We start from the raw sequence: 12,463 nt of genomic DNA on the forward strand, positions 1-12,463 counted from the left end.
AAAATGACCATACTCCTCTATGTATAGACAGTGTCATTAGACTTGTACTTTTAAAAAATAAGATTAACCCAGACTAGGGCCAGGCTCTACAGATAAGCTACTACTTTATCTCTTACAAATATTTTTAATATTTTTAAATTACAAGCAGTCCTCACTTCAGGTAATGGAACTGACAAAATATCTGAAGACACACAGCCCCTAGACTTTCACAGAAAGTCCAGCAGCAACCATGCTATAAGAAGGAATCCTATGTCACAGCAAAGAGGAGGAGGCATGTGGCTAAGACAGCCTAAATGTGGGAGAAGAGTCATTTGGAGTAAATACAATAAAAAAGGATTTAAAAACCCCTTCATATAAAAGACTAAGCAGGTTAAAGCAAAAATAATGGTTCAAAAACATGTACAAGACTGTTGGAGACCAACAGAAAATTGCCTAAAAATAACTTGCATTTAAACCAGAACTCAATGGCATCACATAATTTTGTTTTTAAAATGGTAAAGTAGAAATCTGTGTCAAGATCAGCATTTATGAAGAGTTATCATTAGCTCCAGAGACCAGCATAATTCCCATGAAGTCCTGATGGAAGGGGGCCTCCTGCCACAAAGAGTTTCGTTCCAGATGAGTCGTAGCAGTGGGTATAAACAGCATTTGGGAAGAAATGTATGTCAGAAAAATAATTTCTCCAGGTTTCATCGTGATTCTGTTAAAGGAAAGTTTAGATTATTACTGCTGCCAAACAAACCCAAAATCTTGTTTCACAAAAGCAGAAGGTTGTTTCCAGAGCCTAAAAAGGGATCTTCTCTGTTAATACTCCTGAAGCTTCAGACAGATCAATAACAATGTTGTCCTGAAGCTTTTTCTGGGGACATTGGGGCCAAACATTGGAGAGGGGAGATGAAGGGTAGGGAAGATATTAAGTTTCATCAGTTTTTAAAGTTACATCACAGTGATGCAAAGGATAATGGAGAAAAGTTAGACAAAGCCATTAACTGCTTTATGATAACATACAGAAAATTGAACTCAAGTGCCTGCCATGGCATTACCTCAGGAGGACAGTTTCTAATACTGCACATAATTAAAACTCTCTTGCTTTGAGTACCACATTAGAGTAGCACATTTTTAAAGGAAGACAATGAATTTTGTGTTTGAGGTTCTGAAAACTAGAAGTTAGATTGCATTAGAAAATATGAAGATATAAAATCTAGTTCATTTATGAATCAGTGCATAAGAAAAGTAGCCAGTATGCCTTACACTTGAGCAACCAATCATTCAATACCCTTTCATAAAGCTTTTATAGAGAGCAATACTGCAGCACTTCTTGCTTTTCAAGACTACCGTTATTAGTTACATGATCACTGTTTGACTGGGACAAATTTCATATAATAGCTTCCATTACTACAAAAAAACAGTGTAAACTCCTGTGTAAAGGGTTTCCTACAACTACAAGATACTCACCAGCCAACCTTTCCCAGTAGTCAACTTTAAAATTTCACTTCCTCCTAATTTCTGCTTCTGTCCATAGCAGGCATGTGGGGGCTTTTCATTCAGGAACCTCTGGGCTCGGATATCATAAAACAATAGGGAACCTTGCCCCGTTCCCACTGTGATGATGTGCTCGTAAAAGCTCACCGATCGAATACCTGTCATAAAGAGAAGGGACATACAATGCAGTAATGAAAATGGATGCTTTGGCTCTGCAGTGCTGCTTCTTGATGTCTAAAATTTTCTTTAAGAGGAACTACCTACTAATAGTATTCTCCATAACACACAAGTTTGGGCCACACACTGCTATGGAGCAGTGCAGACAAATATCATTGATGCTATTGAAACAGCAGCTTCAATTACATATACTACTTCCTTTCTTTTCTGATGCCATCAGATACACTGATGATGTGTAGTAAAAAGCTTAATTCTCAGCAGGCCCCAGCTCTGACAGATAAACAAAGATCACAAGCCATTTAGAATCAAAAGTAGTTTTGTTTTGCTCACAAGCCTCTAAGTGAACACACCATGAGTATGTGGGCAGCAGACAGAGGAAAGAACACGCTGGTTCCCTCCACAAGCTCACACCCTATCTAGCTATTTGCCAAGATGTGATAAGTGACTATGTGAGAAAAATTACTGTTCCAGCTGCTATCAAGTGCATTTTGCTGGTCAAGAGGCTAGCTGTAAGCAAGTATAAGCACTAGTCACTTTGCTGCTAAGACAGATCAGGATTTTAAATAATTTTGAGGCTGTCCCTGCTCAAATAATCTCATACCAGCACACCTTACTTCATAGCTAGTACTTTTAGCACTTTACCCAGCAATAAAAACAGACTAAGAATACTACAAGCAAAGCACCACCATGTTACACCAGCACATGGGAAGCTACAAGTTTCCAATCCAAACAAAACATTCTAACACAATTCAGTTATGCCATTAAATTGAGCAAAATAATACATTTTGTTTTCACAAAATCTTAATCTGAAGCCTCATCTTCAGATTAAGATTCAGATTAAGCTTCCTTCCCTTGGAAATAGTCTTGAGGAGATTCTCTATGTAGGAAAATATATTTGCAAAATGTCCTGTCATCTCTATTGTGCAAAAGGTTTGTTCAGTATAAGTACTCAAACACAAACAACTCTTCTATGCAGATTAAACCCCACCACATCTATGCTACTCTTTGTTGTACAACATAAAGGCAGGTTATAAACCCTACAGCTTTTTAAGCCCTCTTTAAAGTTCCACTGAATTACAGCCTAAACAAGCATTCAAACAGGAAGGGAAAAGAGTGAGTTAGGCCAGATACATCCATGTGTCAACTGCTGTCACTGTACCAAGTGGGGCTAAATGTCGCAAAACTTGTGACATACTGGAATATAACCAGCAGTACATGTGACAGCAGACATCCAAGGGGTGTAGATGTAGTTTACCCTTCCCCTCTGTACAGAGTCCTAACTAGAAACACATCCTCATTCTTCCATCTCCACAATCTGATGTTACATCCACAGCCACCAGCATCTGTTAAACACGCTTAGAACAGGCAAGGTCACATTGTTGTGTTCTAGATATGAGGTGAAGTCTTGGCTGCAGGCTTAATAGGTGGGAAACCACTGTGCAAGTCTCACACCTGCTGAATCTCTAATTCAGAGAACTACAAATGCATCTGAGCAAGTTGGGAGACATCTCTTCCTCTTCATTGTTGCCCTGAACCAGGTTCTTTCACCTGGTGTGCAAGAAGCCAATCCTCACAGAGTCAATGTATTTGATTTATTTACAGCTCTGACCAGAAAGGGGTACTGGGTTGTAGATCCACAAAACCAGCACACTGAGGCACACAAAGGCCTACTTAAAAGGTTACAACATTAGGCTATTAGCACATCTTACTTAAGTCACTACTTGCCTAAGTTTCTATTGGCTTATCCTTTCTCTGCTTTGATTTAAAGGCATAGTGTCCCAAGAAATCATGGCACATGCTCGATGAGTAGTGGTCTTTTTGTGAGTAGAGGGTGCCTGAGCTAGGGATGTGTTTTTTATTATTATAATGAGCAAAGTTCATCATTAGGGCAAGTTCTCACCACAGAACCAGTCAAAACTGGGGGTTGATTGTCTCATCATTAAACATCCTGTGTAAGAAAGGTATTATCTTCTTTGTTTTGCCTCCTCTTCAAGGACTTAGTCCATCAATTTTCTGTCTTCTATATTCCCATGGTCATTGCTTTTATTGCTTAACTGCTTTGGATGGAATATGAAATAGATGGCATATACTTTTCAATGCAAATAATTAATAAAAAGCTATAAAATACAAACCAACTGTGAATCTTTCTCTAATTAAAAAAAAATTGAAGGAAAACTGAAGGAATCCATTTTGTACCCACTACTAAGTGGATGTTTAGGACAGGCCTTCAAGAACAGCACTTCAAATTGGCTCCTAAGGGGCTGAAGTACCTCAGATTAATCATTCCCATCAAACTAAAAACACCACCTGTGCCTAGAACTGATCACAGTAAGCTCTTCTACATTTCCAGCACTCTACCACCTGTAGGCCTGGACTATTTGGGTCAATAAATTGAGTCTTACTCCTCAGAGGCAGGGAGCTCTACAAATCCCAGAAGGAAATGAAGATGCAGTAGCATGCCCTACACAAAGAGTAGACACAGTCTGTGCTGTGCAAGCTCTGTCCACTGCATTAACATTGCTGCCTTCAGGATTATAAAGTCACAGGCACACAACATTGCTCTGCAGGCCAATCAAGCAGAAAGAAGTCACTCTCACAGATCAAGAACTACAGTCCAGGGCCTGCACTTTCCTGTATAGCTGCTAAGAAAAGCAACTCTTACAAGATGCACTAAAAAGCATTCGCTGCCTTCTCACATAGAGGAGACAGGGTTATACTAGGTAAAAAACACCCCCAGTTTCAGTCTTACTAAGTGACATTTCTCTGATCTGCTTTTGTATACAACATTAATGAACTGAAGTTAATATGGGCTTACCATGTCCAGCAGTTGCATTTAGAAGCTGAAAGCACATTCAAGTAACACTTCAAAGCACTTAAAAAGTTAACCCAGATTTTAATCTGCAAATCAATAAACAGCCTACTTTCTAGAGGTGTCGCACCATTTCAAGTCCCAGTGAGATCAACAGAAAGTTGAAACACTCAGTATCTTGGGAATTAATATTACTTAAGTGCCTCCACCACTACCCACACACACCAAAAAAATCTACTTTGCAGAATAGAAAACAGTATTGAACAAAGGTTTTCTCTAGACATGAACTAGCACCCCAGAGATACTCCCTACACATAGGTCATCCCCTCAGCAGGGATGATCACATAATTCAAGATAGAAGTTTTTAGCCACCAGTCACCACTGGGCACCACACTCCGGTGTCCTGGTATTTCTTCCTTATGATACTGAAGGGTGACTGCTGGAACCCTGGATGCTGAGAATTTTAGACTTTCTGTGCTGACAGGCACTGATCCCCAGGAGAGCACTGCATTTGACCTGAGGCCGTGGAACCAGCTTCCAAAATTGATTAATAGCACTGGGATTACGGGTGTGTAGTTGGTTAGAAGTGTATAATATCACAGGGTGGAAAACTTAGATTTTGGGTTTTTAGTATGGAGGTAGATAGAAGACAAGATGGAGGATTTTGGGTGTTGTCTGATCTCCTTGTTCTTCATCTACTCCATTTTCTGCAGTGTTGGTGGCACAGAGTGATTGGTTAGAAAGAACTGCAATGCAGATGTTGCGTGGACAGACAAGTAAATAGTAATTGGTAGAAAGGTAGAAATAAAGTACATTTTAAGAGTTAATTGGACAAAATAGCTTTAAAAGACCTTGAACCTGTGAAAAATGTTTTTGTGATTTGTGTCAATTGGCAATGGAATCAGCAAATGCTTGTATCTGCTGTGTCAAAAGTGGATGTGTTCCCTGGGATAACTAAAAAGAACGGTTTTGAAACTTTTTGACCAAATAGCCAAATAAAGCATTGAAATAGAAGTACAGTAGAGTAAAGAGATGAGGTAGCAAGATGACTGATGCTTAGAATAAAATAGAGGAAGTTGTGGTAAAGCTAAAGTGATATTGTAACAAAGCAACTAAATGCTTATGTATAATAAAAACCTTGATGCACTTGACAAAAATCATGTAGCAGACACCAGTAAGACCTCCCTCCAGACGACCACAAGAACGACAGGAAGCCATCGACCACCTGGAAAGATTATGAAATTGCTGATCCCAGCTTATTGATATTTGTTGATTTGGACTAATACAAGCACACTGGAAAATGCTTTGTAGGCTTAAAAACAGTATATATACTCTGGTGAACTTGTAGTGGTGTGTGCTGTGAGTGGAGCAGTGACTCCCCAGCCACCCAGTGCTGCTTGCTTGCTTTCTTTAAAATAAAAGATATAGAAATAAAATTCGGTTTGGCTATCAAAATTTTATATCAAACCTGTGTGTCTTGTGATTTTTGGTGCCTTCTCTTTGTACGCTAAGTCTGAGATGTAGACGGCGTGCTGAACTTCTGATAAGAGAAAAATAAACAACAACCTGAAGACCAAAAAAAAAACAGAAGTCCCATCTGTCTCTCAATACTGGCACAGAACTTTGAAGGGGTCTCCCCATCAGGGGGATCCTCGGGGAGGGTTTCCACAAACTGGTGCCCCCGTGTAAAAGTGCAAACTCGGCAGGAAGAGATTGTGCCAGGACTCTCCTTGACGAAAGCCAGAAGCCAGAAAAATTCCTCCGGAGGTGAATATCTCGGCGTCTCGGACACTTGGAAAATCCGGTACAAGGGAGCCATATTTCTGTGAGCTGCTGGTTGGAGCACGGACAGATACCCAAGGATGACAGACCCATTAGGGTCGGCTAAGCTGTCAAGGAGCCAAAATGGGGAGTAAGGTCTCAAAAACAGAGGCAGATGTCATTAATGATCTAGAGATAATGATGAGGTAGCATCCAGTCTGGGTCTCTAGACAGGAACTGGAAGCTGTGTTCTCCTGGGTGAGGGAGGAATTCCCCAATGCTACAGTTATAGATTTATTTGACCCAGATCTATGGGAGGATGTTAATATGGAACTCTATCATTCTGCAACACGCAAAGACCAGAAGGCTGCGAGCCTTCTGTCAATCTGCAGAGTTGTTTATGATGTAATTCATGAGGCAAAATGCCAAAAACCTCTTGCAAAAGGTACTTTGCAAACACCCCAGGGGCTGCCAGGTGTTCCCTTGCAGGCAGGAGTGCCAGGGCCCGTGGCCCCTTCCTCTGAAGCTGCAGAGACTCTCCAACAGTCAGGAGCCTCCACAGCCCCCTCCCCCCCCTTAGTCCCAAGGGAAACTGTCCCCCGTGAATCACAAGAGGAAGGCGTTATGCGTTATCCCTGTGAATGCAGGCAAGGAGTCGTCCCGACGACGGGGGGACTGCAACCCAGGCAGAGCCTGGGAGGTGTTCTAAGTAAAAAAAGCTGCCAATTTTTTTAAAAGGTTGCAGAGTGAACAGATTAGTCCAGTTGCTGCCAAGGTGGAGTTCTACCTGTTTATTATTGTAATCACCGGTTGTTTTCGTTAACTACTCCTTTTGTATCAGTACCGTCCTGCCTAAAAGCCAGGTTGATAGCCCTTCTTGGACAGTGAAAGGAGGGGACATGGCGGGGACATCAGAGGGCATGCAAAATAACCTCGGAACCAGCATGCCATGGGAAAGCCACCCCGCCAAACTAACCAAAAGACCCCAAAAACAACGAGCCAACACAGAATTAAGAGATCAAAGTGATGTCTGGACGTGAGAAACAAAGTACCGAGCCTGCAGAGATGCTGAGAACCTTCGTTGCTCCTCGCCCTGAGCAAAGACCTCAGCTGGAACCACGACCCCAGGACGGCAAACCCGAAAGTTGTAACACGGGGTATCCTCCCACTGCTCTCGTGAGGACAGGACCCTCCAGCTCTGCCCCCTAGTGGACAAAGCTGCACATTCCTCCTCCTCCGAGTCACCCTGAGGGCGACAATGGAGAGACCACAGATCCGTCGAGCCTCCCAACCTTGAGCTGATCACTTTTAATAAAGGCAATAAAAAGGAGAAAAAGTTTCCTGCCCTGTTTATTTCAGGAGGGACCTCGGGGCCATTCAAAACTCAAATTGCTCTTGGGACCATCGAATCAGGCAGATATGGCATTTTTCGAATCCTTTACAACTGCGCATGTCTCGGGAGCAGCGGGATCCAGAACACACGTTTCTCCACCCCCCTCCCCACCTTGGGAGACGTTCCAGGCAGCTAAGCCTGCCTCCGGAGCTTCTGTGGCAACGCCCCTGCCACTTGGCGGTCCACCCACAGCTCCTGCCCCCGCCCATGCCCCGGAAATTATGTAAGAGGCGTCTTTCCAGTCCCCCCCGTTCAGCAGGGGCGGGCTCGGAGCCCGATGACGTCAGCTTTGTTCCACCCCTATTCGCTTCTGAGCCCCAACCCACGGTACAATGGGCGGGATCGAGTGGGTCTGACGTCATCCCCCCCTCGCCTCCCCTTCCCGCCAGACTGCGCAGCCTCTGAGTGTGCCCGGGGCCTCTCCTTCCTTCATCCAAGCGGCAGCCGCGCTGTGGGGGCTGCCAGAACCTACAGCTATGGCTGTGCCCCTGGACTCGTCACTGCTCACTGTAGATTCGGGACTGCCTGCTACAGCCCGAACACAGCCCTGGCACGGCTCAGCAGCACTGGCACCGGCGGCGACTGCAGCTGCAACAACCGGTCCTTCTGCAATCCAGGGAGCGGAGCCTGGACCCAGATCGGGATCCTCGCAAGCAAACTATGCAGTAACAGCGCCACCAAGTGGAACAACAGTACCACTGCAGCAAGTTCAACCACTACAGACTAAATACCATAGTCTCAGAACCTCTGCTTGAAACACAGTTAGGCCAAGCCCCTTAAGTACCTTTTCCAGTTCCCTTCTCAGGTGAACAGAATATGATGAATATATTCCCAGGTAAATGGGAAGTGTTGGGACAAGACACAACAGCTGCAGCATACGTTCCAAAGACTGGTCAGGAGAACAGAGCTCAAGCCATGAGTGATTTAGGAGCACAAAACCCACCAGCTCAAGATATCAGCAGCAAAAATATTATAACCATCACAGCCTCACAAGGCATTCCTGTACCATCACAGGCCCCATCCAACTTTTGGACCACAACAGGCAGCACTCCAGTACTTCATATGCCTGCCCCAACAGCTTGGTTTCCAGGGCAACAGTCCAGCTCCATGACTCGCTCACACCTTTTCCCATTTTCAAAAGACTTTATACGGCAGCTCTTCCTCCAAGTCAGGGAATGTGCTCAGGAATTCCTACCACAACATGGTGCACACTTTCCTCAAACCTCCTTTCCAGGGCAAGATGGCAACACCCTTTCTGCATCCTTTGTAAATACTCCCTACATATCTATATCGGTACCATCTGCAATGCCACCAATGGCAGGTTCAGCCATTGCACCCTCTTTTCCCCTGTGTGCACCACCACAAATGTCCCTCCCCATGCCTCAAACAGGAGGGTGAGGGGTGCATGGGATGCATGCAACCTTCAGGCCAGAAGGTACATCCTGGCAGACTACCAATCCACAGAATACGGGCATGGATATGGTTCCATTTAACAGAAATGTCTCAAGAAATACGTCCGGTTCAACGAACTGGACAGACATCAGGAAGAAAGCACTGAAAGAAAGAAACTTTGATATAGCAGACACAGATAGCATCACATTGCCAGTGAGATACGCGAGACAAAATGAAAATCCTAGATGGGAACCTCTGGATCATGATGTTGTCAAAGATTTGATGGAAGCAGTGAAAAATAATGGTTTGGGATCCCCATACTTCAAACAGCTTTTAAGAGGCACATTCAACAATTATGACTTGATACTTTTTGATTGTAGGTGCATTGCCTCGACAATTTTTACAGATTCACAACTCCTGCTGTGGGATGCAAGATGGCAGAGGGCTCTCCTTCAACTGAGAAATAGTTATGCGGGAGGACCACATGCAGCTCTCACACTGGCTCAATTAGCAAGAGGTGACAAACCTGAAGATCAGTCAGCCAAGTTGCCTCGAGATGTGATTGTGGACATTAAAGAGGCGGCATGAAAGGCAATTTTGCAAATTCAACCAGTTGGAACTCCAGAAGGCATTTACACAGAACTAAAGCAAGGTCTTTCTGAGCCCTTCACTTCATTCATCTATTATCTCATGCAAGCAGTGGACAGACAAGTAAGTGATGAAGCGGCGAAGCCACATCTGCTTTGAAGCCTCACTTTCACAAATGCCAATGCAGAATGCAAACATATAATTAGTGCCATGCCTGGTCAACTAACCATGACTGAAATGATAGAGGCATGCAGTAAGGTGGGCACAACTCAGTACATCGCAGCAATCCAAGCAGGTATTTGGGGAGAACAGGTCAGGAAACTCCTTCAAGCACAGGATGAAAGACTTTCAAGAACCCTCGCAGCTCTCCAAGCAGGTATTTGGGGAGAACAGGTCAGGAAACTCCTTCAAGCACAGGATGAAAGACTTTCAAGAACCCTCGCAGCTCTCCATGTAACTCCTCAGCAAGATAATTCCACAGAAATAATAGCAGCAGAACTCGCCAAAAGGCCATGTTTCAAGAGTGGGAAATTTGGACATATAACAAAATATTGCCCAGAGTCTGTAGGAAATGCGACAGCACTGAATCGTTGCCCAAGATGCAGAAAAAGGAGACACTATGCAAATCAGTGCTATTCCAAATATGACATAGATGGAAATATTTTACCGTGAAAAGTGTTTCCCAGCAAGTGAAACCACTGTGTAAAGATACAAGTATTAGTAATGATTCAACTACCCAAAATTTCTCTGAAGACAGAACATTTGGGAAACTTCAATCACATCCTATCTGCAAGGTCATCAGCTGATTCCCCAATGATTTGATGTTTGGGGATTGCTGGTAGTGAACTTGTAACCCCTGTTATTTCTGTTTTCTATAGGTAATACCGATAAATAGTGATTGTTGTTAATATTACATGAATGCTTAAAAAAGGGTTGTCTTAACCCCTTCGAACACTTGCTGCTAATATATTGATTATGTAATATGAATTTACTGATTTTTGTAATAAGAATTATTATTAAGGTATTGTTGTGGTATTTACAGCCGGCTTTCATATGTTTTACCATCTCTTTGTGTGATCACCTACAAGACACGTCTCTTCAGGATCCTGCTTTTTGTTTTCTAACAGCTTATACATTTTCTTTATGCAGACTGCTAGTCTCATGGCTTTCTTCAGTTATTATTACAGAAGTACTCCAGCAAAGAGTCCAGCTGTAACATTAACTTCTTTCTTTGGGTTTTGGTTTCATACTAGGTAATCAGTCTCCCATTCAGCTGCACTTTCTCCACCTTCACACTCTCAGTGTCCAGATCCAGGCTCATAATCCTGCCTGTGACCACTTTCAAATCTTTGAAGAACAGGTTTACTGTGTTCAAAGAACCTCTATCCTGAAGGAAACTTGGGAGGGATTCAATTACTTGATGGTTTGATTGGTTTTTAACCCTAAGGTTTTTTACTCATAACTGCTATTTTTAAGAGCCTTGGTTTAAAACGTTTTAAGTGACACCCACCAATTAGAGTTTGGGCTCTGGCCAAGCTCTAGCTCTACTCGGATGGGATGATTGACAATAAACTCAGATGTTTTCTGCATCAAAAAGTATTCAAGTCGTTTTGGCTTGGCAATTTGACCCTCTATATGACAGCTGGACCTACTTTTAAAGTGAGCTTGGAGAATCATTATCTGGACATGATGTTGCAATTCTCTACTGATCTGAGGTTTATCAGCTGCTGCAGACTCTGGGATGACAGTTCAGTGTTGCAGTGCTTAGTAATTATATAATTGCACATGTGTTATTGATTATGTGCATTATCTGATTGATTCCTAATTACTGTTAGTGTCTTCTTTACTACATGCATTGTTTTGCTCTGTTTCCTCATGCTCATAACCAAAGAGTGTTAATAATAGCAACTTATGTCATTATCTTACATGTCTCTATGCAATTTTGCAAAACAGAACTGATCAATATTTTATTTCTCATAGCATGGCCCATTCCGCACTTCCAGGATTTTGAGAAAATCCCCCAGTCCCTGCGGGGACGTGGGTTTGCTTGTGTTTTAACAGGTGCAGAGTCCAGGTGGATTTCAGTGAAGGATGTGAAACTCTATCAAGTGCAAGACAACTATGACCACTCCACAAGCAGAGAAGTCACACAGATGTGGCTTGCACAGAGATTCCAACCCTTGTGTTTTGCCCACAAAAGATTGTGGACTTTGGGTTTCTTTATGGGTGTGGGAATCAGTGGTATTGTAGAATTTTTGTTAGATGATAGAGGAGTGATCAAGGGTTCCCAAATTAGAGTTCCAACAGGAGTGTTGCTGGCAAGATGTTCAAGTGACAAACATGAGCTGGTAAATGACCTTTTCTCATATTATAGAAACTTCTGTATCTAAAAGAAGCAGATCCTGACATTTATCTAGACAGCACTGTTCAAAGTCCAGTAACCACATAAATAAAAATTTCCTAATCCTTGCCTACATGCATTTTTTAAAATAAACTTGCCCAATGAAGAGATGAATGCCTAGAGTTAGGTTAAATAAGGACTAGCAACTTATTACTCTGGGATTAATATGGTTTCAAATGGGCATCACAACACAGTGCCTTCTCATGCTTGAAAATAAAGGGTATGGGAAGAAGCTTATGTGGCCATGTACCCTACAAACCTCCAGGCTTGACCCAGGTGTAAGGTTCAATTGGACATACTACATTCACATCAGAAAAGGAAAACAGCACTAAAATCTGCAAACTTTTTTTTTAAGAGTAAGCTTTTGTATATTTCAAGCAAATAAACACACACTGACAATTAAGTGCCTCACTCATGACTTTAAAATGACAAAGCAAGCATTCACTCACAGCACTGACTC

At 42.7% G+C, this 12,463-nt stretch overlaps 1 protein-coding gene across 1 annotated transcript in view; it reads right to left on the minus strand.

The window, feature by feature from the left end:
- Positions 1-484: 484 nt before the first annotated feature.
- LOC129132392 (DDB1- and CUL4-associated factor 12-like) overlaps positions 485-12,463 on the minus strand; it is a 47,841-nt gene continuing 35,862 nt past the window's right edge. The window contains exons 8-9 of the mRNA XM_054651456.1: positions 1,456-1,640; positions 485-700 (exon numbers count right to left, since the gene is read on the minus strand). Coding sequence (XP_054507431.1) covers positions 542-700; positions 1,456-1,640 — 344 coding nt within the window. The 3' untranslated portion in view covers positions 485-541. The remainder of the gene's footprint in view (positions 701-1,455; positions 1,641-12,463) is intronic.

Source organism: Agelaius phoeniceus, chromosome W (assembly GCF_051311805.1).
Source record: "Agelaius phoeniceus isolate bAgePho1 chromosome W, bAgePho1.hap1, whole genome shotgun sequence".
NCBI classification, from domain to species: domain Eukaryota; kingdom Metazoa; phylum Chordata; class Aves; order Passeriformes; family Icteridae; genus Agelaius; species Agelaius phoeniceus.